The sequence below is a fragment of the Thamnophis sirtalis genome, unplaced genomic scaffold, assembly GCF_051295495.1.
Source record: "Thamnophis sirtalis isolate CommonGarterSnake01/CBP01778 unplaced genomic scaffold, rThaSir2_p1.2 scaffold_4, whole genome shotgun sequence".
Classification (NCBI taxonomy): domain Eukaryota; kingdom Metazoa; phylum Chordata; class Lepidosauria; order Squamata; family Natricidae; genus Thamnophis; species Thamnophis sirtalis.
Genome location: NW_028261384.1, coordinates 135263334 through 135280044, shown reverse-complemented (window position 1 = coordinate 135280044; position 16711 = coordinate 135263334). Strand labels below are relative to the sequence as shown.

Genomic DNA, 16711 nt, shown 5'->3' with positions numbered 1-16711 from the left:
AAAAAAACAAAGAAAAAACAGAGAAAGAAAAAAAAAGGGAAAAAAGAAAAAAGAAAAAAAAAGGGAAACCACTCTTTGTGTTGATCTCAGCCCCCCATCTTTATCTATGTTTAAATAGTATAAATCATTCTATCTATATTTTATTCTCGTCTCTTACTTCTTTGCTATTTACCCCAACCTTCTGTAGGTTCTCCCGTTCCTCTTCCTAAACCTCATGATCCCTTCCGATAAAATTTAAGCAACGTGGTTCATGCCATATATTCAAATATAACTTTACAGACAAGTAATCAAACTTTCCCTTCTAGTAAAATTTAAACAGCGTGAATGATCTTTCTTTACCCCCTTTTCAAACAGTAATTCGAAATAATCTAGCCAAGCTTCCCCTTCTTAGTAAAATTAAGCAGCGTAAATCAAATATTACTTTACACAGAAATCAATTTCTATCTTAAGATAATTCCAACCAACTTCCTCTTCTAATAGGATTTAAATAACGTAATTCATTCCACATGCATTTTACCCTCATCCCTTACTTGTCTGATATTTTTCCCTTCAAGTAAAAGTTAAATAGCATGGGTCATTCCACATATTCAAATAATACTTTCAGCAAGAGTCAGTTAACCTTCTATTTTAAAGTAGTCCCTTCTAACAAAGTTTAAACAACATAAATCATTCAGCATTCTTTTTACACATTATCTTAAAATAATCCCAACCGACTTTCTGTTCTAATAAGCTTTAAACAACATAAGTTTTACCCTCATCCCTTGCTTGTCTGATGTTTACCACAAATAACGTAGTTCATTCCACATGCATTTTACCCTCATCCCTTACTTGTCTGATATTTACCACTATCAAATTTATACTAGCATTTGTTTAAAATGTGACTCAGAGCAATTTCAACCAACTTTCCCTTCATATAAAAGTTAAATAGCATGGATCATTCCACATGTTCAAATAATACTTTCAGCAAGAATCAGTTAACCTTCTATTTTAAAGTAGTCCCTTCTAACAAAGTTTAAACAACATAAATCATTCCGCATTCTTTTTACACTTATCTTAAGATAATCCCAACTGGCTTTCTGTTCTAATAAGCTTTAAACAACGTAAATTTTACCCTCATCCCTTGCTTGTCTGATGTTTACCACTATCAAATTTATGCTAACGTTAATTTAAAATCTAGCTCAAAGTAGTTTCACCCAGCTTTCCCTTCTGATAAAAATTAGTCCGCTTTTTCTACCGGAGAGAGGTCTCAAACCCCCATTCAGTCCTCAACTTTAGCAAGCATTTTGAAATGTCTAGATTCTCGATCTCCGTTTTTCTGCTTCTCCGAGGGAGGAGGGGCTACCCCCTCCATCTTGCAACCACATGGCCAGCCGCTTGGCTTCTCCTTCCGCTTGTCTCTCCACTCTTCCAAGCGCGTCAGGAAGTCCCGCCTTCAGAATCCTACAATAGAAATCTTGAGCCTCCGAAACAGAGTTAAGACGAAATCTTTGATTCTCAAATGTAACCGTGATACCGGCAGGGGCCTCCCATCTGTATCGAATCTGTTGACTCCTAAGCTCCTTAGTTAAAAAGGCGTAATCCCTTCTTGCTTTCAGCATCTGAAAAGGAATATCTTTGAAAACAATCAGGTCCTGGCCGTCAACTCGGAAACTGTTATTATGAAGCTTTTGCACAATCGCATTTCTAGATTCTTTTGTAGAGAAATGTATAATTATGTCCCTCGGGAGCTGTCGCTGTTCCGCTATCAATGAGTTCTGGCGATAGATTTTCCGAATCTGCCAATCAAAGTTAAGTCCCGGGCTTCCCAGCGCATGGCTGAAGGCTTCAGCAAAGGTCTGTTTCAAATTCTCTTGCTCCTTTTCACGGAATCCTCTGACTCTTATTGCAGATGCCTTCCTATTAAAATTTATCATCATAAGCTGTTTTTCGTTATCTCTAATTTTTTGTTGTAAAATTTGAATATTGGTAGTCAAATTAAAATTAGCCTTCTCCAGACTTTCCAATTTGTTCTCTATTTCAGCAGAGTAATCTGACAGGGCAGACACAGCTGCAAACGTATTCGCCTTCATTTGATTAACTTTAGATTTTAAATCATCATATAATTCCAATACAAATTCCCTAATTTCTTTCTTAAAAGCATTAAGCATTTTAAAGAGATATTCCTGTGTTAAAAGTTCTCCAGCAGAGGGCATAGGAGACAAAGGCTGTGTTTCCAGTAAAGATTCTTTAAATTCTTTAGACACATTTGTAGCAAGACGCTTCTTTGACTTGGGTGCCATAATAAATAAACAAGTAAGCAGAGCTTCGCTCCCCTCTATTTCCAAAGAAGAAGAGTTTATTTTGTTAAGGAGCGGTCTGCAGGAAGATAAAACCGGCTAAGTACATCAATCATCCACGGAGAGAAATCGCCATTTTGAGGTCTATTTAGACAAAGAAGTCTCTAAGACGAATGGTGCTGGTATTTACGATAGTAATGAAAGCATAAATCTCACAGGAGTGGGACCCGCCCGTATCAATTCTAGCTTGAAAAAACTTTGTTTTGTCCTGGGGGGGGGCTAGCCTGTCTGGGGCTGCTAAAAAAAAAAAGGCAGCTGAGAAGAAATGGCTGGAGATAGAAGCTCCGCTTCGGCTGGATCTAATCTCTTTCCACAGCCAAAAAAAAAGAAAAAAGGCTGTGGCTTACGAATAGACCCTAGCCTACGGAGCTATCCTCCCTGCCCCTTTCTTAGCCAAAAAGGGGTGCTATCTATGATCTTATTTAGATATACAAACCAGATCTCTGAGGAGCTCGGTGGAGCCCTCCTCGGCAACAGGCCACGCCCCCAGGAAGTCGAGTCCCCACAACTTCTGAAGGCAAGATATTCCATTTGTTGATTGTTCTCACTGTCAGTTCCTCCTTATTTTTAGGTTGAATCTCTCCTTACTCACTTTCCATCATGGGTGGGTTCCTGCCAGTTCTAACCTCTTCTATAGAAGAGGTTCCATAAATCTACTGTGCCGTTTGGAACTGGTTCCAGCTCCCTCCCCCGCCCATCCACAAATCATCAAGATGAAGAGCGAGAGGAGGAATTCTGGGAGTTGAAGTCCACAAATCTCAAAGCTGTCAAGTTTGAACACCCCTGGAGTTTTTTTCTAAAGGTTTAGGGTGCAAGGGTCTTGTAACTTGACAGCTAATCAAGGAGAGAAGTAACTTAGAACTGAGGAGAAATTTCCTGACAGTTAGAACAATTAATCAGTGGAACAATTTGCCTCCAAAAGTTGTGAATGCTCCAACACTGGAAGTTTTTAAGAAGATGTTGGATAATCATTTGTCTGTAGTGGTGTAGGATTTCCTGCCTAAGCAGGGGATTGGACTCCAAGGTCCCTTTCAGCTCTGTTACTCTGTTTTCTGTTTTCTATATTCTAAAATTACTTTGCATTCTGAACAAAGTAAAATAATTATTTTTATTTAATTATTCAAAGAAGTTTTCGATTGTCTGATAAGAGGATGTGCTGCCAGGTAGACAAATTTACATTCAGCGAGAAAAGATTGAATAGATAATTAATTCTCCCTGGAATTGTCCAAATCAATATCATTTGACTACCTGCTCAAAGCCCCAGAGGTTTATTTAAAGATGAGAACAAATCTCCAAATACGTTATAAACTAACCCCAGTTCCATGGGGGTGTTTGGAAGAAACAAGCAAGCTACTCAGGTTTATTTCTTCTGATGTTTGTTTTTCATTTTACCAGGAAACTGCAAGATACAAGTTCTGGAAATCTCAGTCAGTCAGTCAGTACTCAAAATTGTATCTCTGCCAAAGTAAGGTTTTGTTTGATAGATTTCTCTTAGGAAACATGCTGGGGAAAAACACTTTGCTAAATCAAGTAATCTGTCTTGGTTAATACAGAGGATTAGAAGAATTCTTTGCTGCTGCTATGTTGTTCCTTCTCATATTTTTATCTACCATATATCCAGTGAATACTCTAAAGTGTCATGCAGATCCTTTTCTGGTTCCATATGAATGGTACCAGCCAGGTGATATTCTCATTGGTGGGATGACTTCTCAAATCATATACATTTTCAACCAACAGTTGTTTGACGAATATCCATCTCAAAAGCTGTTTAACATTCCCAAGTAAGCAAGAACCCAATATTACATTGCTTCTTGTCAATTGCTTCTTCTTCTGAATACAGCAAAAATAACAGATAACAGAAAACAAATAACAGCTTGTGTATCTATGACTAACAAGAGGCTGAAAGAAGATAAATAAAGATCTTACACAACCTGATTATTTCCCAAGTTTTCCTAGAATGTGTAACTCCAGACAAAGTGAGATTTTGAACTTTTATTCTTTTTAAAAAAATTAATTTTAAAAATGCACATATTGACTGTGTAGAGTTTAATTTTGGGAAGTGTTTTAGAACTTTAGAAAGGGAGACATGATAGCAGTGTTCCAATATTTGAGGGGCTCCCACAGAGAGGAAGGGACCAAGCTATTTTCCAAGGCACCAAAGGCCAGACAAGGAATAATGGATGCCAACTGACCAAGGAGAGATTCAACCTAGAAATGAGGAGAAACCTTCTGGCAGTGAGAACAATCAATCAGTGGAACAGACGCTGCCTTCAGAAGTTGTGGAAGCTTAATCACTGAAGACTTTCAAGGAGAGATTGGACTGCTATTTGTCAGAAATAGTGTCAGGTTAGGGAAATTGTGTAGGGTCTCCTGCTTGAGGGGGGGGGGTAAACTAAATGGTCTACAAGCTCCCTTCCAACTCTGGTAATCTAATCTCGATGCATATAAGGTAAAGTATCTGTGCATTGTCTCTCTAATCAAGTCCTCTGCCTGATTTGTTTCAAATGAATTTTTTTGAGACTTCAGTTTCTTCTTTTCTATTTTTGTTCCACAAATAAGCACCCACAAGAATAATCTCTTCTTGACTTTCACCCTGGTAGGATATGCATTGTTAGAAACTATGTTTCCTTCCTAAGACTTCAATTGTCTTTACAGATGCTGGTCATCACTATGCCAATTATGAAATATTTGAATATTATGTGCTACTGCATAATATGATAATAATAGAATAACAGAGTTGGAAGGGACCTCGGAGGTCTTTTAGACCAACCCCTTCTTTAGGCAAGAAACCCTATACCACTTCAGACAAGTGGTTATCCAACATCTTCTGAAAAACTTCCAGCATTGGAGCATTCACAAATTCTGGAGGCGAGTTGTTCCACTGATTAATTGTCTGACTGACTAGGGGAGACATGATAGCAGTGTTCCAATATCTCAGGGGCTGCCACAAAGAAGAGGGAGTCAAGCTTTTCTCCAAAGCACCTGAGGGTAGAACAAGAAGCAATGGGTTGAAACTAATCAATGAAAGAAGCAACTTAGAACTAAGGAGAAATTTCATGACAGTTAGAACAATTAATCAGAGGAACAACTTCCCTCCAGAAGTTGTGAATATTCCAACACTGGAAGTTTTTAAGAACTTAAGAATAACCATTTGTCTGTGGTCGTGTAGGGTTTCCTGCCTAATCAGTGGGTTGGACTGGAAGACCTCCAAGGTCCTTTCCAACTCTGTTATTCTATTCTATTCTATTCTATTCTATTCTATTCTATTCTATTCTATTCTATTCTATTCTACTCTACTCTACTCTACTCTACTCTACTCTACTCTACTCTACTCTACTCTACTCTACTCTATTCCAAGTGTATGCATTTAATTTACAGAAGATAATGAAATGAATAACAAAAAGATTATTTTCATTAAACTATTTGGACTATTGTTAAGAGTGATGCTTAATTTTGAAATATCAAAACATGGTTTTCTAAAGCAAATTGAAATTACATGGGAGAAATGAGACTTCAACCAACTTTCTTAGTGAAGGTTTTTTCTTTCTTTGCAGCATGATCACAAAGTTCTACCAGCATGTCCTTTCTTTGGTCTTTGGTGTAAAAGAGATCAATGAGAACCCACAAATCTTGCCCAATGTTACCCTTGGCTTCCACATCTGTGACAGCTACTACAGTGCAAGAATGACCTATCGGACCACTTTGGACTTACTTTTCAAATCAAATAGATTCCTTCCAAACTATAAATGTGGCTCTTCTAAAAATCTCATAGCCATCCTTGGAGGACTTGAGTCTGATACTTCATCCCATATAGCAGACATCATCGAATTCTACAAGATACCCCAGGTTGGTTGAGATACGGGGATAATTTTCTTCCTTTTTTAAATAATCAAAGCTCAAACAATGTACATAAGGGATCCCTCATCCTAAATTTACTCCCCAAAATTTGAAAATCCATTATTTCCCATAATTTAAAAGTAGAATCTCTTCCATCTTTGAGTACCTGGTCTGAACTCCAGGAATTATCTGTTTAGTTATCTATCTATCTATCTATCTATCTATCTATCTATCTATCTATCCATCCATCCATCCATCCATCCATCCATCCATCCATCCATCCATCCATCCATCCCTCTATCCCTCTATCCCTCTATCCCTCTATCCCGCTATCCCGCTATCCCGCTATCCAGCTATCTAGCTATCTAGCTATCTAGCTATCTAGCTATCTTCAATCTATCCACTATTTACCAGTATCTCTCTCTCTCTCCCTCCCTCCCTCCCTCCCTCCCTCCCTCCCCCTACCTACCTACCTACCTACCTACCTACCTAACTACGAATCTGTCCAATATGTACAAGATAACAAGTAGAGGTATGAATGTAAACATGAACAAAGGAGGTAAATATAGATAAATGGGGACAGTAGGACAGGGATGGTAGGCACACTGGTGTGCTTATGCATGCCCCCTTTACAGACCTCATAATAATGGGATGAGACCACGGCAGACAGTTTGAGTTTGAGGCTGTAACAATGGAGTCGGGTACAGCATTCCAGGTGTTCACCACTCTGTTGTTGAAGTCATATTTTCTGCAATTGAGTTTCAAGTGGTTTACCTTGAGTTTGCATCAATTGTTTGCCTGTGTATTATTGTGGTTGAAGCTGAAGAAGTCATTGAAAGGCAAGATATTATAGCAGACAATTTTGTGTATTATGCTTAGATCGAACCGCAGGCAGCACAGTTCCAGGTTGACCAAGCCCAAAATTTCAAGCCTGGTGGCATAAGGGAATTCTATTGTGAGCAGAAGAGTGGAGGACTCTTCTCGTGAAATACCTCTGGACCCACTCAATTGTACTCATGTCTGATATACAGTGTGGGTTCCAGGCTGATGAGCTGTATTCGAGGATTGGTCTGGTAAAGGTTTTGTATGCCCTAGTTTGCAGTACAAAGTTACCAGAGAAGAAGCTTCGCAAAATTAGGTTAACAACTCTTAATGCCTTTCTGGCAATTCTGTTACAGTGAGCTCTGGGACTTAGATCGTTTGAGATGAGAACTCCTAGATGCTTGACAGAGTGAGAGTCATCTTAAATCATATGATTATAAACCACGAAATTGATACTACAGGAACAATGTATTTAAATTTAAATTCTGCTGGCCAGTTCCTACAATTTTTCCATAAAAAATAGCAATAACATATCTGTACCACATCATAGAAGATAGAATAATACAGTTGGAAGTGACCTTGGAGGTCTTCTAGCAAGAGATCCTATACTATTTCAGACAAATTGTTGCCCAGTCTGTTTTTGAAAGTGCCCACAACTTGTGAAGGCAAAGCTATTGCATTGGTTGATTGCTCTCACTGTTAGGAAATTTCTCCTAAGTTCTAGGTTGCTTCTCTCTTTCCATCCATTGCTTCTTGTCTTGCCTTCAGATGCTTTGGAAAATAATTTGACACCCTTTGTTAGAGCCTCTCAAATATGGAATCTTTATACTTCCTTTTAGCTCACATATGGATCGTATCCCTCAGAAGGTTTTTCTAGAAATAAGGTACCTTCACTTTTCTTCATGGCCCCAAATGAGGGTCCCCTATACATTGGGATTATCCAATTGCTTAAATATTTTGGATGGAAGTGGATTGGACTTTTTGCTTCTCTGAATGAGAGCGGTGAACAATTTTTGCAAAAACTGCAAGGGATATTTTCCCAGAATGGAATCTGTCCAGCCTTTATACAACAAATCCCTGGAATACCCCATCTGGATAACTTGGATAACTTTTTTGATACCATGTCTAGCATTTACAGACACTTCGCCAATCGTAAAACGAGTACATTTGTTATGTATGGAGATACTTTGACTCTTGTGTGGTTCACCTTTCTCATCTTTTTTAGAGACCCCCAAAATAAGGAAAATGCATCCTTTAGAAAGGTATGGATTATGACAAGCCAAACTGATTTTATATTAAGCGGAATTCAGAAGAGTTTTGATCTCCATTTGTTTGATGGGGCCATTTCCTTTTCAATTCAGTCAAAGGAAATTCTGGGGTTCAAGACGTTTCTTCAGACCATAAAACCTTCTTGGAGGCACAGAGATGGATTCATAAAAGAGTTTTGGGAACAAGCGTTTGACTGTTTCTTTCCTAATTCAGGATCGCTAACAATGGATAATGGAAAATGCACTGGGGAGGAGAACCTGGGCAAACTTCCTGGACCTCTCTTTGAGATGCAAATGACTGGTCATAGTTACAGTATCTATAATGGTATATATGCTGTGGCGCTTTCTTTGCATGACTTACTATCAAGGAGATCCAATTGGCAAAAAAAAACACCAGTTCAAATCATTCAACTCCATGATCTCCAGTCTTGGCAGGTAATATCATTATGTAACACATTTTCTTTTTTTTCTTCCTTGGAAAATGTAGTACATGATTGGGTTGGTTCAAAGTGCTATGATTTAAGTCTGCAAATCCTACCAAGTGGATTGCACCCATATTTCTCCTCCATCCGCATCACATATGATTGTTTTACAGATCTTCAGTGATAATACATTGTAGGTTGACAACTTGTTCTGTGCATAGAATTTACAAATATTTAAATGTGATGCAATACCCAGAAAAAATATGGCATGCTTCACTTAATTCTCCAAGGAAAGATTGAAGGCAAATGAGGTCCAGGCAGAAGAAGAAAAGCATGGCTTCAAAACCTAAGGAACCGGTTTGGACAAAACTCAGTGGCATTTTTTTGTGTGGCTGTGTGGCTGTTGATAAAATTAGGATTGCCAACATGATTGTCAACGTATGATGATGGATATAGTGGAAGAAGAAGAAGACGAAGATGAAGACGAAGATGAGGAAGAGGAAGAGGAGGAGGAGGAGGAGGAGGAGGAGGAGGAGGAGGAGGAGGAGGAAGAGATAATACATTGTAGGTTTACAACTTGTTCTGTGCATGGAATTTACAAATGTTTAAATGTTTAAAGAAAGACTCAATATACTATATTTATTAAGACACCAAGCTAAAAACCAGAAATTCTAGTCCCAATTTAAGCACAAAGTCAGTTGGGTCTGCTAATGATTTTCTTTCAGGCCTAAGAAGAAAAGGACAGAAAATTGTGTCCAAAAAACTGTCTTGAAGGCTCGTTCCTCCCTGTCAAAAAATGAATCCATCTTGCATGTTGTCCTTTTTTTTTGTATATTAACCCGATTGGTCTTTCTTAGACAATAGTATGTTAAATATCTGGAAGCCTTAGTTCATTATCAATGGAGATTTTCAGTCATCCAGGTCATGGTTGTCCCAAAGGTGCTTTTTCAAAAGGCAAGTGGACTTTATATTTTTCTTGAAGGCATTTCACTTCTCATCCAAGAAGCTTCTTCATTTCTTCTTCAGAGCCTCTCAATAACTCTCTGAGAGAGCACTAATGAACAGATGACTGCAAAGAATATCAATCCTTGCATTCTTCACCATTCAGTGAGAACTGAAGAAGCTTCTTGGATGGGAAACAAAATGTCTTCAAGGAGAAACAAAATCTAGTTTCCTTTCTTTTAAAGTATCTTTTGGATTAATTGTTTCATTTGTTTCCACATCATTTTTCTTTCAATCCCCTGCTTCTTACTATTTTTAAAACAGCTCCATCCATTTCTTCAAGACCTATCTTTTAACAACTCAGCTGACGAGAGAATTTTTTTTAATGACAAAAGGCAAGTAACAGGAGGATTTGACATTGTCAACATGGTCACTTTTGCAAACAAATCATTCAAGAAAGTGAAAGTTGGAAGATTAGATCCCAATGCTCCAGAAGGAGACCAATTGACTATTAATAAAGATCGAATTGAATGGCACAAAAGCTTTAACCAGGTAGGATCAATCACATACTTTGAAAAGATGTTGTCACTTGGTTCATTAGAGACCTGGCATTTCTATTTTTCTATGCAGTGTAATCTCATCAGCAGTCAGCAGATTTATCTAATAAAGACTTAGTATAGGAGATGAGCCCAAGAGAGGAGTCAAATGTTTTATAAGTCACAAGTCCCTGCGTATACGCAAGAGATCTGAGTTCAATACCCTATGAATGCCTTTCTTATCCCCCACTCATTTCTCTTGACAGTTAGTTGGCCTGATTCTTGTAGATAGCTTAAGTTTGCAATAAATCTTTATACTCATTTGAATTGTCTGAATCTCCTAATTTCCCCTTGATACTTAGTGCAACATTACATTTTTCTTTTTTGAAAATGAAATGATCTAAAACTATACATGTAGAATTTGTGTATATTTAACAAGAGCTTCTTTAAATGTGGATGAGCAAGCAGATAAACATGATTTCATCGACTAATACAATCACATCCCTTTTTAAAGGGATGTGTAGTTTAATAATGAATAAAAGAATCGAAGCCTTTCCTCTTCTTAATAAACAACGCTCACGTTATTTGCAGGCTCTTCCCATTTCTCTTTGTAATGAGTATTGCCACCCAGGATACTGGAAGAGACGAATGGAAGGGGAAAAATTCTGCTGCTATGATTGTGTTCCATGTCCAGAAGGAAAGATTTCAGACAAGATGGGTCAGTTGATTGATGTTTAAAACAAATGGGTGGATCAGAATTAATAAATCATCATGCTGGGCATTTAGCTAGTCTAGTGGTTCTCTACCTATAGTCTGTGGACCAGTGGTGGGATTCAACATTTTTTACTACCCATTCTGTGGGCGTATCTTGGTATATAGACATTTGGTGTATAGCATTGGTGTATAGCATTGGTGTATAGACATTTGAGTACATTTTGATTGACCCTGTGTTTACTGTCTACGTAACCTGTGTTATGCCTGACTGCCCCTATTTTCTTGCCACTTGTATGATTTGTGCACATGGTATGGCACTCACTATTAAATGCTTGGTTTTGCTTGACAGCAGGACTGATAATCTTACCCGCACTAACATCTATGTTACATGCACTGATAACCCTATGAATTTTAGATTGCTGGGGACAGAAATGTTCTGTATCAATTAATTTTCTGTCCCCACTGTTCAGTTTAAATGTTTATCCAAAAAATCTTTGAATTTAGTGCCAAGTAACTCAGTCCCTTTCTTGGATGGGTGTAAACCATTTCTTTTGTACAAAAATGGACAAGCTGCAGGCATCCTGACTAATAAAACCAAAGCCTTCCCTTTTATACCACTCCTTTAGTCACACATTAAACTCTACTACAACCTGGCCCTTCCCTTTTTGTTCCTTATATACTGGTATAACCTGTGAGAAGATAAGCCTACAACCTATACTACAAAGTTCATACCCCAAGCTCTGGAAATCATTCTGCATAAAAAGTACATCTTTTGGGGACCAAGATGTATAATGGCATCAACATCACAGTCCTTACTTGCATTCTTGACTATCTTAAGAATATGCCTCTTGTCTCTGCTGGCAGTAGCACCTGGCAGACACCTGACCTCTTTCAAAACCTCCATATCCTTTCCTAAATTTACATCCCTTACAATTGAATCACCAACCAGAAGGTGACATCTCTTTTTGGATAACTTGCTCTTCTTGTGAGACCGATGTGTGATACTTGATTCACATATTTGCCTTTCCAAAGTATGTTCTTCATTTTGGACCACAACCCCCTGCTTATTTGAGTCATCATTATCACAATTATCTTGACTTGTCATTTTAGTGTCCCCATTAAGGTCAGCAAGGGCACTATATCTGTTATGCTGGGACACAGCAAAAGTTTTGTGTTTATGGTTCATAGCTCTCACCCTGCCAGATCCCAAAGTTGTCCAGACTGCTCTTCTCTTGCGGGATCTTTGTGGTAGAGGGGGCTGGTAGTACAGCATCTCGATACAGTGGAATGGCTGAATTGGGTAACTAATTTCTTCTTGGAGAGCACTGATTATTGCTCTCCAAAATCTAACTGCTTTTGTTTGCCTGTAACTCTCCTGCCTTGTGTTTACTTGGAAAAACCATCTTTTGGTATCGTACATTTATTCATCTATTCTTACGTATATAAAGAAGTTAATGAATCCTGCTGCATCAGTTATCTGTGTGTGCTTCTGGATTTGAATTTATGCACCAAACTCTGACAAATAATAATCAAGAAATCTGACTTTTTTTTTACTTTTACTCTAGAGATGGAAGATTGTTTCAAATGTCCTAAAAATCAGTATCCAAGCAAGGAGCAAGATAGATGCCTGAACAAAACAACCAGTTTCCTCTCCTTTGAAGAAACCTTAGGGATTTCTTTGGCATCAGTTGCTGTTGCTTTTGCTGCAATAACAGCCTGGATTCTCGGAACTTTTATGAAGTACAAAGATACTCCCATAGTTAAAGCCAACAATCGGGACCTCACTTATGTTCTCCTCGTGGCACTTATGCTCTGCTTTCTTTCATCCTTGCTATTTCTTGGTCAACCAGGGAAAATCACCTGTTGTCTTCGGCAACCAACCTTTGTCATTGTCTTTTCAGTGGCTGTTTCTTGTATTTTGGCCAAAACCCTCACTGTGGTTATGGCTTTCATGGCCACTAAGCCAGGCTCCAAGATGAGGAAATGGATAGGAAAAAGATTGGCCCTTTTTATTGTTCTTTCCTGCTCTCTTTTCCAAGCCAACATCTGTATTACATGGTTGACAAACTTTCCTCCATTCCCTGAGTTAGACATGCATTCTGTTATGGAAACCATGATTTTGCAATGCAATGAAGGTTTCATTGTCATGTTTTATTGTGTTCTGGGCTATTTAGGCTTCTTGGCTACTGCCAGCTTTGTTGTGGCATTCCTTGCCCGTAATTTACCTGACAGCTTTAATGAAGCCAAATTTATTACTTTCAGTATGTTGGCTTTTTGCAGTGTGTGGGTGTCCTTTGTGGCAACCTACCAGAGCACTAGAGGGAAAGCCATGGTGGCTGTGGAGATCTTCTCCATCTTGTCCTCCAGTGCTGCCTTATTGGGATGTATCTTCTTCCCAAAGTGCTTCATCATTGTGCTGAGGCCAGAATTGAACCACAGAGAGCAATTAATAATAAGAAATTAATTCATGTAAATATCATTTACTAATAACCTTTAAATGAATAATATGAATATCCAAGTAATACATGCAGAATCATTTTAGTTTAATCAAACTTTGAAGATTATGCGGCAAATTATGTTTCCTAATGTACAGAACAGTACAGACATGACTTGAAGAACAAATGTATTGAATTTACTCATCACATTTATATAGGTACTCATCTCACAAAACAGTGACTTTGAGTGGTATATAATAAAAGTTAAACGTAAAGGTAAAGTTTTCCCTGTCTGGTCATGTCCGACTCTAGGACACAGTGCTGATCTCCATTTCTTGGCTGAAGACATATTCCATGGTCATGTGGATAGCGTGGCTATATCCCAAAGGTGAATGGAACACTGTTTTCTTTCCATGAAAGTGGCACAAATTAATCTACTCACATTTGCATGCTTTTGAATTCCTAGGTGGGCAGGAGGTGGGGCAAGGACAGGAGCTCACCCCATTGTGGGATGCTCAGGCTTCAAATCTGGATTGTCAGCTGGAAAGTTCAGCATCTTTAACCACTGAGCCATCATAATCCCCCCATAATAAAAAATAAAAATAAAAGTTAAAACATTATAATTATTCAGAAAAAAATTAGAAAATTATGATTAAAGACTAAGTGAGTGCAGTAAAGTCAGGATGTCAAGAACAACAAAACCACCTCAGGACCTCACTGATACCTTGGGGCCAAGTTTTGAGGGACTTCTGAAAAATCAACAAGGATAGAGCTAGCTTCCCTTTGGTGGGGGAATGTTCCATTAGATGGCTGCCACGGCACACAAATATAGCTCCCTGGAAGATGGAACTGATAACATAACTGTTATTCCAGATATGATGGAGAAAGCAGATGTGATTGGATGGAGGCAGGCCCATAAATAACGAAGGCTGATGCCATGAAGGTTTTTAAGGGTTAAAACCAGCACTGTGAATAAGCCCAAGAGGCAACAGAGTTGACAGAGCAGAAGTGTCATGAGTGCAATTCTAGGGACGTGCATAGTTGCACATACCACTACATTGTACATAAGCTGAAGCTTCCAAATAATCTTCAAAGGCAGGTATTTGTGGAACACACTTCAGTATTTATTTATTTTTATTTAGTTAGTTAGTTTGTCAAACATGTACAAGATAACAGGTATAAGTATACACACGGACATGAACAAAGGAAATGAATACAAATAAATGGGGACAGTAGGACAGAGACAGTAGGCACAATGGTGCGCTTATGCACGCCCCTTTTAGGAACCTCTTAGGAATGGGGTGAGGTCCATGGTAGAAAGTTTGAGGTTGAAGCTGTGGGGGTTTGAGAATGTAACAATGGAGCATTTCAGGCATTCACCACTCTGTTGATGAAGTCGTAGTTTCTACAATCTAGTTTGGAGTGGTTTACCTTGAGTTTGTATCTATTGTTTGCCCATATATTATTGAGGTTGATGTTGAAGTAGTCATTAACAGTTAGGACACTGTAGCAGACAATTTTGTGTATTATGCTTAGGCCAGACCGTAGGCGGTGTAGTTCTAGGTTGTCCAAGCCCAAAATTTCAAGCCTGGTGGCATGAGGGATTCTATTGTGAGCAGGGGAATGGAGGACTCTTCTCGTGAAATACCTGTGGACCCTCTCGATCATATTAATGTCTGATGTACAGTGTGGATTCCAGGCAGACGAGCTGTATTTGAGAATTGGTCTGGAAAAGGTTTTGTATGCCCTATTTAGCAATACAATGTTACCAGAGAAGAAGCGTCGCAAAATTAGGTTAACAACTCTAAATGCCTTTTTTGACAATGCTGTTACAGTGAGCTCTAGGGGTTAGATTGTTTGAGATGAGTACTCCTAGGTCAGTGGTGGGATTCAGCCAGTTCGCACCTATTCGGGAGAACCGGTTGGTAACTTTCTAAGTAGTTCAGAGAATGATTGTTGGAAGAAATCTCCTTTTGTTTTTTTTTCCACTTTACAGGGCTAATCCTGTAAGGAAGGCAGGAAGGAAACATTCTAGTGTTGTTTCTAGCCTAATCTTTATTGTCCTGCTTACAGAAACTGCCTCTCCGGTTAACCCTTATTACATTGTAACAGCTAAGACGAAGCGCCCATTGACCTGAGTGACCTTGAGTTGGCCATGCCTACCCAGTCACATGACCACTGAGCCCCACCTACCCAGATGGTCATTAGGGCAGACAAACGCTTGTTAAATTATTTGACTCCCACCACTGCCCTAGGTCCTTGACAGAGTGATGGCCATCTATTCAGATGGGGGCTCATTAAGGGCATGAGTGACAGTGAGCAGAGTTTCTCAGTCCAGGAATGAGCAGAAATGGTACATTACTGAAAATCATGGATGCCATTTGTTCTTCCAGAAGGCTCTAAGCATATAAAATTCTCAAATGGTCTGGTGGATCTGTCTGGGCCACATATTTTATTATGCTGTTTATTAATTGTGTTATTGAGATGAGAAGAGAAGAGTATTATCTGTAAGGGTATTCCAATATACTTAAAGGATTACAAGATTATTTAAAATCAAAAGTAACTTCCTTTGATAACTCAAATGCTGAATGGAATGTAGAACCCTATGGTCAAACAACACAAGTGTTTGCTAACTTTTGTTTGTATTGTTTCATTATATCCATAACATTTTTTAGGAGAAAACTGGGAAAAAAAACATCCTAACAAACCAAAATTTGATCAGAGTTTAACAATAATTGCAGTGATTTTATTACTCGAAAATACTTAGATTCTTAAAATGATCTAAACACAGTGAAAAGAAAAAAGTAGAAAAAAGTAGAATTAATATGTATTTAATTTAACAATGCTAGCTTAGGAAATAGTATAACTATATGTGTGTGTGTGTGTGTTGTATTTGTGATGATAAATAAAGGAATTTATTAATTAATTTATTAATTATTAATTACACACACACGTTTGTGTGTGTGTCGTATTTGTGCTGATAAATAAATAAAGGGAGACTAGTGTAGATCTATTTCAAGCTATTTAGCTCTCATCAGCTAGCCATACCCTTACTGGGATTAGAACCTGTGCTGTATTACATCTTAGGCAGTAAAGGTATGGCTAGCTGATGAGAGCTAAATAGCTTGAAATAGATCTATACTAGTCTCCCTTTATTTATTTATCAGCACAAATACAACACAAATGTAACAAAGGCAACAGTAAAAATATTGGGTTTCTGTCTGGATGGTCTCTTGTGACGAGCCGATAGACAGAGATAGGAAGTAGTAAGCTTCCTCCCATATTTGTGCATACCAGGGGTTGTGACACTATGTATTTAGTGTGTGTGTGTGTGTGTGTGTGTGTGTGTGTGTATATGTATGTATGTATGTATGTATACACACACATGTATGTATGTAT

The 16711-nt window shown here is 38.3% G+C and overlaps 1 protein-coding gene across 1 annotated transcript; it reads left to right on the top strand.

Moving 5' to 3' along the window:
• Positions 1-5891: 5891 nt before the first annotated feature.
• On the top strand, positions 5892-14912 carry LOC148046767 (vomeronasal type-2 receptor 26-like). Its single transcript, XM_087714939.1, has 6 exons — positions 5892-6182; positions 7835-8698; positions 9952-10179; positions 10755-10881; positions 12443-13329; positions 14856-14912. Exons 1-6 carry the CDS (start codon positions 5892-5894, stop codon positions 14910-14912), a joined length of 2454 nt encoding a protein of 817 aa, XP_087571065.1.
• Positions 14913-16711: the final 1799 nt, after the last annotated feature.

Coding starts and splice junctions, on each gene's coding strand:
- LOC148046767 (XM_087714939.1), top strand. CDS start 5,892: ATGATCACAAAGTTCTACCAGCATGTCCTTTCTTTGGTCTTTGGTGTA. Junction 6,183..7,834: donor AATTCTACAAGATACCCCAG/GTTGGTTGAGAT, acceptor ACTTCCTTTTAG/CTCACATATGGATCGTATCC. Junction 10,882..12,442: donor AAAGATTTCAGACAAGATGG/GTCAGTTGATTG, acceptor CTTTTACTCTAG/AGATGGAAGATTGTTTCAAA.